Raw genomic sequence first — 18,796 nt, 5'->3', positions numbered from 1 at the left:
TCATGACGTCGCGGCGCGCCCCCGCCCTGCAGCATCAGCTGTGATGGCGCCCCAAGAACAGGCCGCGCCATTAACAACGCTCGGCTTTTATTCAACTTCATCCGAAACAATAAATAAAAGGAACACGGACAGCGAGACTGGGGCGGCCCCACCGCACCCTGCTGCTCTGTATGGGGTCACGGCCATGGCCGACCCACAGCAACATGGCCCCGGGGTGGGATGGAGGAGGACAATAGCACCGTCAGCTGTCATGGCCGCCATTGGGGGCCGCCATTGGGGGCTAATTGCGGCGGTACAGCCGGTCCCTTGTGGCCACGCTGACCTTCTGCTGGTAGTCCTCCATCTTGTCGTGCAGCTTCTGGTACAGCTGGGTGGAAAGCAGCGCAAGGATGCTCTATTAGAGCCCCCCCCTTCAGTTTATTGCCATTTATTATGGCTGCACCTACCAGGACGTTGTTGTGGTTGGCAGAGCTCTCGCGCAGCACCTGCAGCAGCTGGTCGATGGCCGTGTAGGGCAGCCACACCATGGGGGCTGTGGCTGACAGAGGGAACTGCAGGGAGGAAGAACATTTGTTCTCCTGCTCCTCACCAGGAGGCACGTGGAGATATGGCCAGCATTCAGCTCACCTCAATCCCAAAGTACTGGTGCCCTTTGCCCAGCACAGCGTCCACATACTCCAGCACCAAATCCACCGCCTCCTCCAGCAGATCGTAGTTCAGGTAGAGACGCAGCAGCTGGGCAGCATCCACCTTCTGCAAAGAGCACAAGAACCCCTTTATGAACCTCTTAACAGCCACAGAGCCCCAATACATTCACAGGGCTGGGAGGTGACACACTCACCTTGTAGCTGTTAATGAGCCAGTTGGGCAGAGGGATCCCATGTGCCAAGAGCTTGTTGATAACGCAGCGATGGTACAGGCTGTTCTGGGACGGGTAGCGTTCCAAATAAGATGAGAGCAGCCGCCAGGCTTCATCTGTGGCACTGCAAGGCAATATCCCCCTCAGCACCACACCAGCATCCTCTGGGAGGTGCCTGCAGTGCCATGAACCCGCCCTGCCACTCAATGCAGTCACCACAAAGGATTTTAGGAGCCTCTGGCCTTCCACAAGACTTTAGACTCCAGCCTCTGGGGTAAAGAAGCCTCTCGTCTGTTCCGCTCCCCCACAGCTGAGGATCTACCTGGACTCCTTGGTGGTAACCAGTGCTGAGAGCTGGTTTGATGCTAGCCACTCCCAAGCCTCCGCCTGTGCTGCCTCCCCTCCCAGCTGCAGCTTGATGCACCTGGAAGACAGAGCAGTGCAGACAGTGCATCTTTTGGATCCAGAAGCAGAGCCCGAGGCAGGAGCTGGTGACATACTTGAATGTGAGCCCCTCAAAGACGGGTGTCAGCGGCAGCTTGAACGTTTGGCACAGGGTGATGGCGGTGTCAAACAGACCAGCCCGGATCAGGAGGGCAACTGTCTCCTCAGGCGTCGAACTGCCTGTAGGAGGCAGAACCAGGTGAGCACCTCCACAGCTGCTGGGCTCAGCCCCATGCAATTCCATAGGGCAGAGCTCCAGCAGTAGCATGTAGGTGACACAAGGAGGCTCCTCTGCAACCCTCTCACCTGCCACTGCGGCTGTAGACAGGTCGTGTTGTACCAGAGTCAGACGGATCCTGGCCAGCACACACTCCCTTTCCAAATCCTCCAGTTCCAGGATCTCAATTTGGCGCGTTGCTGTAACAGATGGATGCAAAGGGACCTCAGCAGTCCAAGAAACGCTACACGACAGCACACTGCAGCTAGGAGATGCTAACACTGAGTGCACGTGCTTACAACCCCCAGATTAACCCATCCACCATAGATGAGCTCCCAGGAGGCAAGGGGAAAAGCTGTGGGGATGCAGGAGATGGGGAGAAGTCAGTAGCAGGCACTCACTGGGGACTGCAGTGCACTCTCCATCGTGGCTTCTCTTCGGGGATGCTCCAGGCCGCTCATACTTGCAGTAAGGAAGTAGAAAATAAGAGTTTGATGCCCAGGTTTCTGAAGGACAAATCAGCACAATGCACTCCAGCCCTAAGCTTTCCCCTCAAGCCTTGATTTGAATGAGGAGCCATGCAACTGCTTATCAGTTCAGGTTACGTTTCCTTATCTGTGGCTATCAAACACAGCGCAGCATTGGCTGGTCAGGCTACAGCCACCTCCCCTCTACAAAGAGATCGGAAATACAAACCATGTTTGTGTAATTCTCCCCTGGATTGGAATTCCAGCTGTTTAGTCTGCTCAAGATCTGACTTATCTTTAACAAGAGGTGCTACATTCCTCCCTGTGGACCTTGCAGGAGGTTACAAATACTCTGTATATCACATTTCTCATTGAGCTGCATTGCGAAGGATTTCAGAAGCAACCTCACCCAGCACAGCCCTGACCATCCCTACAGCCAAAAGCTCAAGGGCTGCTGACAAGCCCACAGATCCCCTACCACAGCTCCAGACGCTGGCTGCACTATCCAGGCGTACTCGGGTCGGATCAGCCGTAAGCAGTTAATGGCTGCAAGGAAACAGTTGCCCTGCTTCTGCAGCCCTCGGAGCGTCCGCACCTCGCGGCCCAGGCGCATGCCGTACTCGAACATCACCGTGCCAGCTGAGGAGAGGAGGGGATGCATCAGCTGTGCTGCTGTTGGAGCAAGATGAATAGGACGGGGCCGCTCCGTCCCATGCCTCACCCTTGCGGTAGTTGTGGCGGTAGATGTGGAAAGCGTAGAGCAGCTCGTAGTAATTGTGGGTCATCAGGTCCACTGCTCGAGCGTGGGACTCTATGATTCCTACAACCTGCGATGAAAAGAGGCTCAAATAGGTCAAAAATCCTCTTTGAAGGAGTTGTGTGTGTCCACCCCCCCATCCTCCTCCCAGCGCAGGTTAATTAATTACCTCATTATGGAGATTGACGTAGGGGAACTCTACCAGATCCTGGAGCTGGGAGCGCTCGCAGAGCACAACCACTAGTTGGCGCAGACAGTCCAGCTGCCTGCAGAGGGAAAGCACAGCCCTGAGCTGACCCACCATAGGGATGCAGGCTTTGAGCCACCAACGTGCTGCCTTGGAATCAGAGCCAAAGGTTTTACTGGCTTCAAACCAAGAGGTCCCTTCAGGTTTCTCCTGTGTTGCCAACAAAGATTAGCAGAACATGTCTCCGCAATGCCTGTGTTGCTCAGGAGGGCAGCCCCCCACCCCCAGCTCTGTTTGGTGAAGCTTTATGTGGCCTCCATACCAACTCCCAGCCCCAACTCCAGCTTTTAGCCCCTCCTGCCCACTGCACTCTTCCTGGCTGCTGCAAAGCTTCCTCTACACACCTCACTTTAAGAAGGTACGCAAGACAAAATTCCATCCCAAGTCTCTTTCCTGTAGTAAACCAGGTTAATCAGACTGCTAGAGCCCTCCCAAATGTAACGCTGCATGCAATTCTCCAGCCATTTTGTTTCTGGTTTTTCCCTGAATAAGGCCCTATGTTTTCTTTCAGTTTCCACTTTGGACGTATTGCCAATTATAACTGCTCTTAGTATGCCTCTTTAAAGGTATTTTCACACAGAACCTCTTAATGCAGCAGTCATATCCTACCCTACGGTGCCAGCTTCCTTCTGCTTCAGTACAAAACCTGGAGAAGGCAGGAGCTCCAAGACAAGAGAGCATCTAAGAGCACAAAGCTGTCACCTACCTGCTTGGATCTGGGTTTTGTGTTAAGGCGACGTATGCGTCACTGTTGTGCCCTAAATCCAAGTGGTGTTTGAAGATGCAAGTCCTCAAGGTAGCCTGAAAACACCACACAGCACAAAAGAGCACATTGCAAGTTATGCAACCAAGAAACAGTTCCTATGGTAGCTCCCTGAAGAAGCATCTCTGTGCAGAAGGAAACTGTACCTGGGTTCTCCAGTCATCTGCTGATTCCATGATGGCCAGAGAAGCCAGCTGGATGACCAGCTCTGGTAAGCCAACCATGTCCAACAAGCGCAGAACCTGTAAGTGACAACTCCAGCCATATGAGTAATCAAGATACTTGGCCACCGTATCTGAGCGGCTAGAGCCAAAAAAGAGAAGCGTTAAGTTGCAGAGGTGTGAACCAAATCCAGCAGAACAGGTCCAGGCCCTACTGGACGAACAACCTCTGCACAAGTGTGAGTTCCCTGAACACTCAACGGCTCCAGGAAGCCCTTGCAACACAGAGGTGAATGATGCTATCCCCGAGCAAACACTCTGCTTGATAGCAAAGTTCCCTTTCCGGAGGCACCAGCACTGGTGGGGACCACATGTGCTGGACGGACTGAGCCGTACCTTGCTGTAGTACTGCAGGCGTGGGGTGGAGACCATCTCGCCCTCCTCAGGCTGGATCAGCCTGTCCAAGAACTCCTCTTTTCCCACCTCGGAAGCAGCTTGGCAGAAGCAGTCCAAAGCCTGGAAGCACAGCAAAGAGCAGCTGAGCTTGTGCCTTTGGGGACTGCCCCAGCCTGCTGTACTGCAGAGGACACCGCAGCCCATTTCAGCTTCATCCTACAGGTCCTGCTGGCCCCAAGCTGCAACAAGAACTGCCCTGACAGCAGGTCCCACTGTGCCCCCCAGTCCTGCTCCCTGCCCAGAGACAGATCAATGTTCCCTGAGCTACACAGGGAACAAGGCCCCAACAGCAAATACAACCACGGTGCCTTACCTTATGGCCCTCACCCATGACGAGGTAGCACCTGCCCATCATGAAGCAGCAGGAGCCCATGTTCACATGGCACCATGGCTGCAACAGGCGAATGTATTCCTACAGGAGAGGAAAAAGTGGAGCTTTCATCACCACCCCTGGCAGGATCATTTCCCAACCTCAACATCCCCTTGGTGTGCAGAGAGAGAAGGACGTTCCCTATGGCACACACCATAACTCAAAGCCATAGCACAGGGCAATAGAACTCACCACGGCCCTGTGCCTGCTTCATCAAGATAACATAAAAACTGAAAAATGTCAGCATCATTGATCAGGAGGGAGCTAGAAGACATGACGAAGACTCAGTAGCTGAGAGAGCACCAGCTGTTCTTTGCACTGAGAAGCAGAGCTGTGCTAAGATTGCTGGGAGAGCTTTGGCACCTATTCCAGGGCAGCACTTTGGCCACTAGACTTTCTCTGTGCCTGCCTGGTACTTGCAGGGCACTTGCTGCATCTTCACCTCTATTTGGGTCACTGCATGCACGCTCAAAGCTGTTGTTAGCTCTCTGAGGTCAGCACACTTAATCCAAGTTTACGTGACTGGCTGGGATCAGCGAGCCCGACAGAAGGCGGTGAGGAGGAGAAGTGCCCGCTCCTGCAGAGTGGGATCCTCTTCTATCTCCTCGAGGCAGGACACGAGCGAGGCAAAAGCAACGTGAGGAAATGCAAAGCGTGCTCACAGCACACGTGTGCCAGGAGCAGAGCAATGCAGCCTGAACCGTCCTGGCATTTCCTGGCTCAGAAGAGCTGCAGATTTGACATTCTTAACAGCACAGTGAAAGCAATTCAGCCCACAGGTAGAAGGGTCTGTGAGAATGAAGAGAGTTCTGCTAAACACCTCATTAATAGCAGCCTGCCTAGTCCTGAATACCTCGAGGATTACTGTCATAGGGGAACGAAAAGCATCACGTGGCATTGCAGACAAGAAATCATGCTCTTCAATAGAGCACAGGCAGCTGCAACCACCAGAGCCCTACAGCACACAAGAGGAGACAGCACGAGAAAGTATCCCTGAAACAGCTCAAAAAAGCCCTTCTCTTAGCAGAGGCTGAGGTGGCCACTAAAAGGATGACGACAGATACAAGATGGAAGTTAACTGCAGAGGCAGATTTGTGTTGATTCTCCCCCAAAAACTTGTTCCTTGCAGGTCCACTTCCTCCTCAGGATAAACTTCCAGCCCAAACTGGAAACATGGGAACAGAACATGTGGGAAGATCATTCTGCTCTGACTTCAGAGGGCAGCAGCTACAGGAAAGCAGAAGCTCATGATGTGCAGATAGTTCTACTGAAGGGACTGTAGGTATTAAAGTGGTATTAAAGGCACTCACCTGCAGCTGGGTGTACTGGCAGCTCCCTATCAGGCACTCTGGGAAGAGGAACCCAGGATTGCTGGGCCATCTGAGCAGGAATTAAGGAACAGGTCTGGTCCAGAGAGCTCAGAGCACTGGGCTACAACTCTGCATGTGCTCTTCTTCCATTTGTGGGGGGGAAAGGAGAGAAGATTAACCTGCTCTTTCTACGAATCATTATTCTGTAATAAGATTTATCCATATTAGACCCAAACCTTTAGCACATCTAATCCACGACTGCCCAAATCTTGTTATCCTTCCAAATCTCCCAGCATCTCACCTTGCCAAGTAAACCTGCCAGACAGAGCTCAGGGGTTTAAAGTCAAAAACTCAAATCCTTCACTGTGTATTTCAATAGAATGGATCCCAGGAAATCTTAAAATACCCACAAATCCCATTCATGCTTACAACAGCCACTTGTTTAGCAGACTTGACTCTGAAATTTGGGGGAGGGAAGCTTTTGGAATGAGATGGCCAACGTGCTGCCCCTGTGACAACCTCAGGACAGGGCCACAACACAGAACCCCCCCACCCCCCTCATTACTGCCCCAATAGAAAGCACAGCTCACAGCTGTGAGGATACAGGAGGGGCAGAAAGTCAGCCACTATTGCAGTAATGAGATGGGGCCAATTCAAACTCGTTTCAACCAAAGATGCATTTGGCTGCAGGAAGAGTCTGGAGACGATGTGCTTTCTGGCCACGTCCCGAAAGAAGAGCTCCACGATTGTCTGAGGGCTGGATACTGAAATGCAAGGTAAGGAAGCATGGAATGTCCCAGGTTTCTACACCGAGCTGCTATGCTGGGCTCATCAGCTCAAGTAACACAGGTTAAGCCAGAGCAAAACAGCTCAGACTTGTGGGTATAGGATTTCTCCCAACTTCTAGTTAAATCAGAGGGAGCAGCAGGAGAGCAGAGAGCCACATGCTGCAGCGTTTATTAACTGCAGCTCCATTACAACACAAATAGAGGGCTGTGCTCTCTCCCCAGCTGTGCTATTCGCAATCCATCTGCAGCCTTCCCAGTGTTTAGCAGGGCAGGGCTGAGGGAGTGCTGATTTTGCTATCTGCCTCTCTCCAAATGCCTCCCTCCTCATTCCAGTCCCCTAAGCAGCACCATCTCTCATGGTCTAACTGTTCTCAACGCCTCTTCCCAAGCTGCCACCTCCTTTCTATCTGCCCCACGTCTCACATATTTTTCCTGAAGCACAGTGGCCAAACAGGACTTTCCTCATGAATAGGCCAAGCAATAACCCACAACGCTGGCGAGCACACAAAGGATGTTTTCAATTTTGCTTTCAGCCACTGACATTTACGTCAAAAGCAACTGCTCCCAAACTGAGACACCGATGGAGAGTTCAAACGCTGAAGTCTGCAGCCCGGTTACAGAGAACACAAACCCTGCAAGGCTGTCAGCAAATGGAGAGAGCTCCTAAACTCCCTGCAGCCTGCTGCCTCCTCACTTCTTATTGTAGCTCCCTCTGAAGCTTTTCAGCCTTGAAGTAACACACAAATTAGTCACAGGCTCCGACTGTGCGTTCTCCTCCCTATCCTGCTCATCACCTCTCTCTGAAGCCATTTCAAGGTACCTACCCCCCTAATTAAGTTGCTTTGTGTTCTTCCCCCGTTATGATTCTTCCCCAGAGCTGGGAGCTGAAGCATAATGACTTTGTCTGGGGATTGTAGCAAGACATAAAACGTGAGCGTAAAATGTCAGCTGCAGTTTCCCACTTAAGCTGCTGGCTGCGAGCAGCACTCACACCTGAAATTCAAATTCTTGGAAGCAAAAGCACATTCTGGGAAAGCATTTTCTATATTCTATCCCTTCCCAAAGCTGCTGCTCCTGCTTGATAAAGGCCAGCAAGCAGAACAAGCCTAACATGACTGACTACACTGACTCCAATGTTGCAAGATACTTTGTTGTTTTTATAGTGGACAGCAGGAACAGCAAAGCAGGGCTGCTCAAACACACCATCCGTTGGCTCTCTGCCTTAAGCATTTCCCTTGAGTGGCAGAAAAAAAGAGTTTAAGAAATCTATTTAACAAGAAACTGAGAGCTCATGAACTGTAAACATCTTACCTAGCCTATGGGGTGTTAGAACAGTGGTGTCTGCTAACTCCAACACAGAGAGATGCTGCAGATTCGATTCCCTGGAGAAGAAAAAGCCATCAGCAAAAAGACAACAAAACGCCTCCTGCTTTAATTGTACTCATTGTTCAACTCAAATCACTCCTACTGCTGGAGAAGGCAACAGTGCACAGAACAGGGAGACCTCGCAGGGCAGATTTAGCACAAGGCAAGGAGTCAGCTCAAAACACAGAAGATAAAAACCACCCTAGCACAAACTAACTCCGAGAGCGATACTCCCACGGCAACCACCACCACGTACTGCTGGAAAGGGGATTTCAGGTCGATTTTGCAGCAGCCTACGATCAAAGAGAGAAAGGGCAAGGCAGGGACTCACAGCGTGTCAATAGGGACGTCCGATGCCAGGCACTGGCTGGCCCACCTGATCAGGTAGTAGGAGAGCAGCAGAGGGGAGGTGCGGTGCAGCAGGTCCTGCTGAGACTGGAACAGCTGTCCCCCTCCCAGAACCATCTGCAAACAAAGCACAGGGGCTGACATGTCGAGAGGCTGAGCACCAACCCGTGCACCTCGGTGCCAAGGGGTGAGGTAAGGATTCTGGAGGCCCAGATGCCATGGGGAAAATCTGACAAGTGAAGGGATGTGTGAACCAAGGTGCTTGGCACTGCTGCAGTGAAACAGTGAGATCACAGCTTTGCTGTGGCCACATCCAGAAACTGCATCCCTTCTGTTTTAGCTAAGGATGACACAGACAGCTGATACAGGAAGAACAGCAATCCCTGCATGTGAAGGACAAGCATTTCAAGGTGGCAAACATCAGCTTCTGACCATGCCACGTGCCTGGCTCCAGAAGGGCACCTTGCAACATGCTTTAAATGTCAGCAGGACAAGCTTATCCAAGAAGGGGATTTCTGCTCCCCGAATGACTGCAGCAGCACCTCCAAGTAAATAATAGTGGTATAAATAATCGCCTCCCTTTGCTGTGGGGGCTTCTCCCCTCAAATGACCAGCAGCACTGCTTTCTCAGCCCCCCCCAGCCAGCAGAATCAACCCTGCCTGGGTTACCCTATAAACACAGCTGCCATCGTGGCAGCTGCTGGCACTGGCTGGAACAGCCTCGCACGGAAAGCAAAACCACGGCCTCTGGGTAAATGCTGCTGCTGTGAGGCAGAAGAGCTGTGTGCTGAGTTGCTGGATAACAAGGCTGCGATTGTCAGCTGTGCTGTGGGAGGGACGGAGACTGGATGGGAGAGCTGTGTGTGCTCAGGCAGCCCTGGTTTGGATGGAGGGCTGGAAATGGTGCCCTCCTCCCTCAGAGAGTTTTGCTTCCTGGATGTGCAGCATGGAAACAGGGAATTTGGGTGTGAGTGGATGACAAAAGACACAGGAGGAGAGAACAGGGCTGGCCCAAGCCTCAGGCTAGTTTCAACAGTTGCCAGTGTTTTGTGGGAAGAGAGACAGCTTGCAGCCTTGGCACCAAGTAACCCAGATCCAAAAGTTCAAAGTGTGCTGGATAGCTTGAAGGGCTGTACTCACAGGATCGCCCAGCCGCAGCAAGAGCTGTTGGAGGATCAACAGGTCCCGACAGATCTGGAAACGGATCGTGGCAATCTTACATACCCCCCAGCACACCACGCTGATGGCTGTGCTGCTGCCATAGAGCTGGGTGAGGTTCAGGAGCATATTTAGAGGGTGAGCTGAAAGAAAATCATGGAGATAAGGGGAGGAACCAGCCCAACAGGAACGCTGGCCAAGCGGCCACTTTCCCAGCCCAAAGTACTGCTGTAGGGCCTTCACCTCTTTCCATGTCAGCATCAGTCTCGTAGTCCATTTCTCGGATGAGCACTCCGATGGCATGGATAGGGTTTCTGATCTCCTGCAGTTTGCTGTGTATATCCTCCATCACGTTTTCCCTGCTTAAAAACAAGGAAAAAAAGATGAGGTTTAAACTGAAGAGGACTCCCTCTTCGCCCTTACTGATCCTCTCTAGATGGGAAAGCATCCAATCAGCCAGGATGCTGCCTGAATCCTCTTCTGGCTCCCAGTTTTATTGTAGCGCCTGCAGAGTCTGGGCTATTTATTCTGCTCCCCCAGGGCACTAGGAAATAGCAGTCAGATAGCGGGCATTCCACAGGGAGTGACTGGAGGAGGTTAGCATGTAACCACACGGCTTGACCACGGCTCTGACCTCTAATAAGCGTGCCTGCACAATCGGCTAATGAGAACTTGTTCCTCTTCCACCCTGCCTCATCTCAGAACCTGCATATATTTTGCATACATTTCTGCTCAGGGGAGCCTAAGGCAATAGTAAGGGGGCTGGGATGGAAATGCCTGCTAACAGGACCAATACCCACACCCACCATCTCCCTATGGCAGCACAGGGAGATACCCACGCATCCCCAGTGAGAGGACTGCTCCAAGCAATCCTTGCTCAGCTATCCCCTGCCTGCAGAAAGGCTTCTCCTTACGTGTCATTAGCTATCAAGTCCTCCAGGATCTGCTCTGCAGCCTTTTCTGGAGGCTGGAGGCGGGAACAAGCCATTTCCATAATGTATGCTATATCCATGGAAATTGATTCTCCGATCAGTCGAAGGCACTGGACAAGACAGACAACATCACGAGACATCTCCAAATCTGCAATGAAAGAATCTAACTGTATATTTACAAGAGATTTCAACAGCCAAGCGGGAGGACCATTCTAAACAGATTGGCCCAGATCACCATCAGCAAAGCACAAGCAGCAGATTGGTCTCAGTCCTGCATGTCACCTGCATGTCAAACTCACCCTGCCCTGCAAACATGACCAAATCAAAATGTGGCAGTTGACAAAGATTTGGACTTTATTTGGGGGTAAAAAACAAACAAAAAACAATTAACTATCAAATTCCCTGTAAGGCATCTCCTCCAGCTACAGGTTGAAAGGAAACACATAGCAAAGAGCAAAGAAATCCAAAGCCAGGGGCTCATACAGCTGAGCTCCACCAAGGAGCTGCCAATCCTGCTGTAGCAGTTCCCCATTTGCAGCCCTCTCTAGCAAAAAGGAGATTCTCACATTCTTAGGTCAATTCTCAGATCATTTCTAAGGGCCAAGAGTTTACAGAACAAATCCCTGTTTTCCAACACAGTCCCTGGGGTATGTGTATCTTAAAGATCAAGTCACTTTGTTTGAGAAGCTCAAACCAGATGGAGCAGGCAATGTCAGCCTCTCCAAACCAGCCCAGGCCTCCAGCTTTCCCTCTACAGGAGCCAGAAATAGCTCAACCAAGTGGAGGATGATTAAAAATAACCCAAAAATGTGAAAAAAATATAAAAAAAAATGACTCAAGCACGGAAGTAGGACTTAAATAATATTTTCCATTGCCTTTTTCTTGTTCCATCAGCAGCAAAGCATAGAGGGCACTGTGGTGATGATATTAATGATGAGTTTTGCTCTCTCTACCACTTACTTCTGGAGACAAGCTTCCCAGTCCCTCTCTGTAGCCTACATGCAGGTCCTACAGCTCTTGGTGAGAACTGCAAAGCCAAAAGGGGTTCAAACCAGGGTGTCACCCATAAGATCCTTATATAAGGGGTCACCAGCTGGCACGATATGAAATTATGAAGTATTTCTGATGGAATTGGCCTCCTGGCTTGAGTTTGCATTCACCTGGTAGCTGTTAAAGGCTGATTAAACAAAGCAGGGGGCAGAAACACAAGCTTCTGAGCCCCTGTAGCACACTGTTAGGCTCCAGTCTGGCAGATCTAACCCATAGAGTGGGTGTGAAGAAGGCACCAGTGTGTGTACTCAGGGTATGCCACGAGGCAAAGGATCGCACCACTGTGGATGCCTGTCATTAAGCCTGAAATCTAAGACTCTCCCTTTTTCAAGTTTTCCAAACTTATTTTTGGCACATTTACAGCCTCCAATAACAGAAGAGCTCTGCATCTCCTCACTTACCATCAAAGATGGCAGCATCGTCCTCAGTCAGCAGATGCTCATTAGAGAGGAGATAGAGATGGTCCACCAAGGAGCAGGGCACAAGGAAGGACACAGACCCCTAGAAAGGCGAGGCAAAGCAATTATGTGAGTTCCTTCAATCACTCCTCAGTAAGAAGGGCATGGCAATGTGCAGGCTAATTGCCTGGGTGCTTTACCCAGAGCACTGCTGCTCAGCCTCACCTTCTTCAGCACGCACACCATGTTGGTGTAGGGGTTCAAGAGCAGGGCCAGGGGCCGCGAGAGCGCTTCCTGGTACTGAAGGCAGCAGGCACAGAACTTGGACCAGAAATCCACCTGCAGCTGACAAAACTCCTCTGGAGAGCACTCGTACTCTGTCACGCTGCCCTGGAACTAGCAGGAACAAAACAGCTTCAGATGGGAACCGGAAGGGAATGAAAAACTAGCATTTGAACTGATATTGTGTCCCTTGTGACCAGCATCACATAATTACACAGTTAAGGATTTATAAAGACCACTTGCAATTCCCTTCCCTACCAACCTACAGGCAAAACTTATTTGTTTCTAACATCTCCCCACTAAAGACACAAAAAAAGAACGGGGAATGAAAAAACAGGTGAAGATTTTCTTTCTTCAGAACCAAAAACACAGTTTGCATAACTCCTCCAGAAATACAAAGGATAAAACACGGCTCAGGGTCATGTTGCATTTAACCAGCTTCACTGAGCCACCACAACACTATGTAAAAATGGATGCAAGAACAAAACATCAGAGGGAAAAAGAAACCCTACCTCATTTTCCACAGCTAAGGTAACCTCTTTTTTTAACTCATCCCACGTCAGGTCCATGTGCCTCTCTGTTCCTTGAGAAAATATCTGAAAATCAACACAGCAAGCCTTTCTTTAAACCAAGAGAGCTGTCTTGGAGAAGCATTCAGCAACATACAACATTCACAATGCATTATCCATTGATTTGTTGGGTGAAAGTGTGAAAAAACAGGGCTGGGAGCTAAGTGCTTCAGCCAGCTTTACTCTTTCTAACTTGCTCCAGTGACCCCTGACAGGCCTGTAAGCTGTCAAGAGCAAACTGATGCCAGCCAAGGAATCCTGCTGCCTCACATCTGAACTGTGAGGAAGAAGCTGAACAGAGAAGGCACCAAATGCTCTCACACGAACCTGCAAAGCTTTCTGGATGGCTGCATTTGAAAAGCGGCCAGGCATGAAGAGGTACTCCAAGTAGGTTTCCTGTGAAAAGAACAAGATGGGAATTTACAGAAATGATAAGATATTGCTGCTGGTGTTAGCTCCCGTTCTCAAACTCCTCCCTCTTGATCTGTATTTCTTTCCAGCTTCAGTTTACACTCACACTCTGCTCCAGCCTCTCTTCCTCCCCACCCTTTGCAGCTCCCACAGCTGAATATGGCTCCCCACACACTCCAGACCTTCTTTATTCATACAGCTTGTCTCAAGGCTTGCTCTGGACTGACTTGAAATTCTCCCCTTCCCTCAAATTCAGGCTTTGTAACTAGGCTTAGCACTTTAATGCTGTGATAAGAGCCCCGGGCTCATCTCCTTTAATTTGGAACAATTTCAAGAAGTGTTACAAGATAAATTGTACACTTCAGCAACCTTAACATCTTCCTTGGGGCAGAGAAGCTTCATTAGTTCTTGTTGCTTTTCTAGTCAGCTCACCCTGGGGTCCTGATCATGTCGAACTGTCACCTCCTCTTCAGGCAGTGGCTGCATGAAGACCTGGTTCCACTGTCCTGCCACGTTTCTGGAGTAATGAAACAAACAAGAAGAAAAACCAATCAGTTTTGCATTGCAACGCCCCCAGAAGCTGTCACCTGAAGCCAACCTGTCACACTGACAGCCCCTGGGGACTGGTGACAGGGCTTTGAGTGGTGATAAACAACAGATTGAGCCAGCAGAGCTTCACACTGTTATCCCCAGTCCTGAGCTAACCTAAATGCTCAGCATTTTTTATTCAGTTTTCAACTCCCCGCCTGGTTTCATGCCAAAAGAACCCTCTTGGCTTTACAGAAATAAGGACAAAGCTTTCATGTCACTGCTCACCTCAAAACATGATCATACTGGAAAAGAGCAGCCAGACCTGCTGCTGAAGTGCAGCCCTCCCTCACTGCAAACCTACTGCCTGCCTTCTTACATTTCTCACATTCCTGCAGCTGAGCTGTGGCATTATACAGCACAACACAAAAAATATCCACATGATCTGCACTGCAGGAAGACACAGCTGTGTGCATGACATGAACGCTGCGCTATCAAGAAGTTCTGGGTAAGAGCTTTCAATGAACAGAGCAGCATCTGACAGATCCCCCCCCCACCAGTAAGTCAGGGCAGAAACTCACTGCTCAAAGTTGATGTATTTCACGATGGTTTGGTTCTCTTCATTATGCCACAGCGCCCAGATCTCAGCTGAGGTCAAGGCAAAGTCGATGAGAGTCTCCTGCAGGAAGGGAACAGAAATGAAAGCACAGCAGAGACTCGTGTGGTTAAAAACAGCCAAACTCTCCCTCATGCCGTTTACCCATATTCTGGACAGAATTCCTGACTAACAGTTAAATCTAGCAGGGAATGCTCCCTTCTTATTTTGCAAAGACCTGCCCCAGCACTCACCTGAGAGGAGAATAGAGAGGATATGTGGTCAAGGCTGTAGCGGCTGCTCTCGGTGCTTACCAGCTGGAAGACACAGAACTACCAACACATCCTGTAAGTCGTTTGCTAAAGAGGAACACCAACCCGTGTGCTGTGGGGAAGCCTCTCCTTGCTCCCTGCGACCCATCCACAGGTCCCTGGTGTGGCAGCTGCCTGGCCAAGGGCAGCAGAGACTGGACCAAGCCAGCATTCCAGACTCCAGCCAGCCTTGTCAGCAGGACAGCTTGATCCCTGCCTGGACTTGAAGGGTTTCTTCTGAAAGACTGAACCAGCAAAACAACACTACTGCTGGTTCCTGCTAGCGACAACACGATGCAGGCAAACAGAGATGGAAAAGACTGGAATCCTCAGGCAAGCTACCTCAAACAAAGCTCTGCATGTTCTTACACAAGTGAGCTAGCACTGGAGAGACAGCAGAAGCCACAGTATGTGCTTCTACTCAGAGCTTCAACCCCCTGGAGAACTGCAAGAAGCTGTGCAAGAGATGAGGCTGCCCTGTGCTGTCAGCCCCCTCCTGCTGGATTCATTATTTATCACACGACATGGAGTTGTACAGCAGCTAACATTTGGCAGAGTGCTGTGATGCACTTGCACGTTCCCAGGAGCTCAACATAAACACACTCTCAGTGCTTCCACGTTTCTGGCTCCTTTCAGACCTTTCCCATGGCATGTGTGTACTACCAGAACAGAAGGTGAATGAGTGGATCAGCACTTGGCTTAATCACACACAACTCTCCTCCCAAAGCAAGGACACACATCCTGCAGTGCTGAGGACAAAACTGTTTACTCAAAGCGCTGCCTTCTCTCCCTGTAATGGCAAGCTTTACTTTCTCCTTATGCATACTCAGCTCCAAGGAGAAATTATGTATTTTCTGCATGGGCCAAGAAAAACGAGCTTATAGCGAGGCAGCCCTGCTGCTCCCTACCTGCCCTCGCTTGGGTGCATGCATGTACACGCCGAGGTAGAGCCCCAGGGACTGGGAGAAGGCCAGGCGCAGGCGGTGACAGGTGCCAGCTGCGAGCCGCAGGTCCCTGCTGACCGGCATGAACTCCAGGAGGTCTGCAACCATCAGGCACATTTGATCCTGCAGGAAGCACAAGAAAGCAGCATAATAAAGGACTGCAAAACTGCCTTCAAGTCTACCCCAGCAGCAGCCCAATCCTTCCCTGCAGAATGCCAGCAAAATATTTTTATGTACACCATAAGCATTCTGGTTGCAGTTTAGCTCCCCCAGCTCATCTGTGCTCTCCCAGCCAGCACATAAAGCTTCCCCTCCCTCCAGTAGCAGACACACATTCCAGCACAGCCCAGCCGTGAAAGTGCCTGTGCTGGCTGATTAGCTCTGGAGCAAGTACAATGCAGCAAGCAGAGGCTTTTAGCAGTTTCTTGTTGACAAAGAGTCACATTACATTACCACTCAAGCAGCAGAACACCCGTTTTGGGTGCTGCCTCATCCCTTGGGGTACTCCCACTTGCCTGCCAGAGTTAGTTTGGAAAGCACCCAATGTCACCTGTTAAACTACACCTGCCCCGAACGCAAGCCTCACCTTGTAGGACCACATCCGAAGCTTGTGGTCCTGGCAGAGAGCAAAGAGAAAGGCATCGTGGTCCAGGCAGTGAACTGCAAGGCTGATGGGCACGTCTGATGGGCCACCGTCACCTCTGAAAGCACAGGTGTGTTAAAAGGAAGCCAAGGTTGGCACACAGGTCCAAGGCAGTAGATTTCTATCGTGATGTTTTACCCATTAAGATGAAGGACTGAGGTGGGAAAAGAAAGGCACCTGGCCCCAAGCAACGCACCCCTTGTGATCCAACTCAGGGTGCCGCAGGCTCACTCACATTTCCCAGGAAGGCTTTAACAGGGTTTGATCATGTGCTTAAGCTGCCATAAGACTACAGTCCCCAAACGAGCTGTTATCTACACGTAACCTCTGCTGGTCAGAAAGAAGCCTGACATTTTGGAACAAGGACAAGAACATACAACTGTTGTAATCCTTAATCTACCCTGGCTGCGAGCCACATCCTGGGTAAATCCTCAGAGGCCAATTACTGGATGTAACACACTCACAGACACCAACGCACAGAATCAGCAGGACCCCACTAAGATGAACTAATCCAGCCCTCAAGTCTCACTGTGACGGGGCCTGTGACCCAGTTAACATTGCAGAACACATCTGCAGGTGCTGATTTGCCCACGCTGGACTTCAACTAGAAACACCACCTCCTCCTATGCGAGGGAATCATAAAGCAAAGCGAGCTCCCTGTGTTTGTCCCCAAACACCAACCTGATTGCTGTTGGCATCCAACCGGTGAGAAAGCGCTGCACCACCGAGCTCTGCTTCAACTCCACAACCGAAACAACTCCTTGCAAAATAAAAGCAACACAGGGAAAACACAGTGAGGACTTAGTTAACAAAACACATGTTGCCAGAAAGGAGGCTGATGCAAAAGAGATGCTGTGTGTGCAGCAAGGCCGTAAGACACAAGTGACAAAAGCAAAACCCATCGAGGTCCAAAGCTGGAAGAGGGGATACAGTGCTCCACAGAAGCAGGTGTGAGGATGCAGCCTTACCAGGTATGTCATGAGGAGGCAGCTTAATAACAAAGATGCCTCCTGCTGCAGAGGGTAGAGCAAAAAGGGCCTCCCCATCACTGCTCAGCCAGGCTGCTGAGGCCAGTGAGTTGGCTGCCAAGCCTGGCACACTGGGAATCAGGTAGTAGCTGGATGGATCTCTGAAGTTGATTTTGCCAATGTCTGTAAAGACGGACTGCACTTGACTCTCTGCTATCAGATCCTGGAGGAGGTAAAGGGAGGAGAACAAGTCTCAAGCACATACACAAGCCATGGAGGAAATAACTCACCACCTACAGAGCAACACTGCTAAGTGACAGTCACTTTTTCAACCCACGATTGCTGCTTCCCAAAACATACAGGCTTTAAAATCTCATTTTCCAGCAGCATTTTCTCCCTTCTCACACTCAGTAATGCCTCCACAGGAGCCACTGACCACAGGGCCAGGCTTTAAATCCCTCATAAACTCCTCTATGCCACTCACCCCGCGATAGGCACGGGCTGGATGAGGCAGCAGGATGCGGTGCACGCTCTGCACAGTGACCAGCAGCAGCACCAGGTGGTTCTGCACCTCACACAGGTGTACACCGCCCGGCAGCAGCGGGCAGCCCTGGATGCGTAACCGCACAGCATTGTTCAGCAGCTCCGTGTCCAGAGATTCCTCCACCAGCTCAAGGATGTCCCCAGATGTTGTCCTGAGAGAAACAAGGAAGTGTGGGACAACAGGGGACACAAGGAGGGGCTGGGAGCAGGTAAAACCATCCCTGCCTGCCCCACCCCCACCCCCATAGCCTTCTCTATCCCTTCCTGCCCCAAATTCATTCCTTCTATAGCAAAACCCCTTCCTTCTGTCCCTGCCTTCTCCAACTCACATCCCTATCATCCCCCAAACCCATCCTCAACCCCCACAACCCCCACCTTCCATCCCTACCTGCCTCCAAACCCACCCCCACCACCCCACAGACCCTTGATCCACCCCCAGCCCCAAACCCATCCCCCCTCATTCCCTCCATCACTCCATTCCCACCCCAAAACCCAACACCCTCCCACTCCAGACAGCCCCTCCATGCCCCAAGCAGCCTCTCTATCACAGCCTCTCTATCTCTATGCCCCAAAGAGCCCCTCCATGACTCAACCCCCCCCCCAGGCCTTCATCCCGCCCCGTCCCCTCACAGCCCCGCCCGCCCTTACTCACCACCTCACGCAGCGGTTCCGCGTGGCCGCCCCCAACTGAGCGCACTCTCGGTAACAGAACCCCCCAGCGCTGTCCCCGTAACGCCCGGTGGGGACGGGGGCGGTACCCGGCGGGCTGAAGGACACCTCCCGGATCCGTCGGGGCGGGGCACGAGGAGCCGGGCCCAGCTCCATGTAGCTGCGCTCCGCCAGCCCCGCCGCCATCTTGTCAGCGCCTTCCCGCCCGCGCGGGGCAGCACGGGAAATGGCGGGCGGGGAGGA

The 18,796-nt window shown here is 51.3% G+C and overlaps 1 protein-coding gene across 5 annotated transcripts; it reads right to left on the bottom strand.

The window, feature by feature from the left end:
• Positions 1–70: 70 nt before the first annotated feature.
• NUP160 (nucleoporin 160) lies at positions 71–18,784 on the bottom strand. Of its 5 annotated transcripts, none has more exons than XM_032444686.1 (35): positions 18,537–18,784; positions 17,826–18,036; positions 17,342–17,564; positions 17,055–17,133; positions 16,317–16,431; positions 15,695–15,853; positions 14,730–14,807; positions 14,462–14,559; positions 13,785–13,869; positions 13,269–13,337; positions 12,885–12,968; positions 12,316–12,486; positions 12,094–12,193; positions 10,625–10,805; positions 9,954–10,072; positions 9,693–9,853; positions 8,536–8,669; positions 8,151–8,221; positions 6,656–6,815; positions 6,052–6,121; positions 4,685–4,783; positions 4,312–4,431; positions 3,901–3,996; positions 3,698–3,792; positions 2,914–3,010; positions 2,709–2,814; positions 2,466–2,626; positions 1,922–1,982; positions 1,610–1,720; positions 1,360–1,483; positions 1,182–1,283; positions 842–983; positions 628–753; positions 447–551; positions 71–367 (listed from the first exon to the last, which is right to left on the bottom strand). In XM_032444686.1, exons 1-35 carry the CDS (start codon positions 18,737–18,739, stop codon positions 281–283), a joined length of 4,203 nt encoding a protein of 1,400 aa, XP_032300577.1. In that variant the 5' UTR covers positions 18,740–18,784; the 3' UTR covers positions 71–280. The 5 variants fall into 5 exon arrangements, with proteins under 5 accessions (XP_032300577.1, XP_032300578.1, XP_015718545.1 ...); XM_032444687.1 differs by having other exon boundaries at positions 9,954–10,069; XM_015863059.2 differs by having other exon boundaries at positions 10,625–10,790.
• Positions 18,785–18,796: the final 12 nt, after the last annotated feature.

This window comes from Coturnix japonica, chromosome 5 (assembly GCF_001577835.2).
Source record: "Coturnix japonica isolate 7356 chromosome 5, Coturnix japonica 2.1, whole genome shotgun sequence".
NCBI classification, from domain to species: domain Eukaryota; kingdom Metazoa; phylum Chordata; class Aves; order Galliformes; family Phasianidae; genus Coturnix; species Coturnix japonica.
The sequence above is the reverse complement of the archived record's forward strand: the minus strand, read 5'-3'. Positions and strand labels throughout refer to the sequence as shown.

What these genes read in the sequence shown, in the direction of transcription:
- NUP160 (XM_032444686.1), bottom strand. Translation starts at nt 18,739, where the DNA reads ATGGCGGCGGGGCTGGCGGAGCGCAGCTACATGGAGCTGGGCCCGGCT. An exon ending in CCTCTCTATTCTCCTCTCAG is followed by an intron (nt 14,560 to 14,729) that starts GTGAGTGCTGGG and finishes CCCTTCCTGCAG; the next exon opens with GAGACTCTCATCGACTTTGC. An exon ending in GTCTACAGCCGCAGTGGCAG is followed by an intron (nt 1,484 to 1,609) that starts GTGAGAGGGTTG and finishes TGCCTCCTACAG; the next exon opens with GCAGTTCGACGCCTGAGGAG.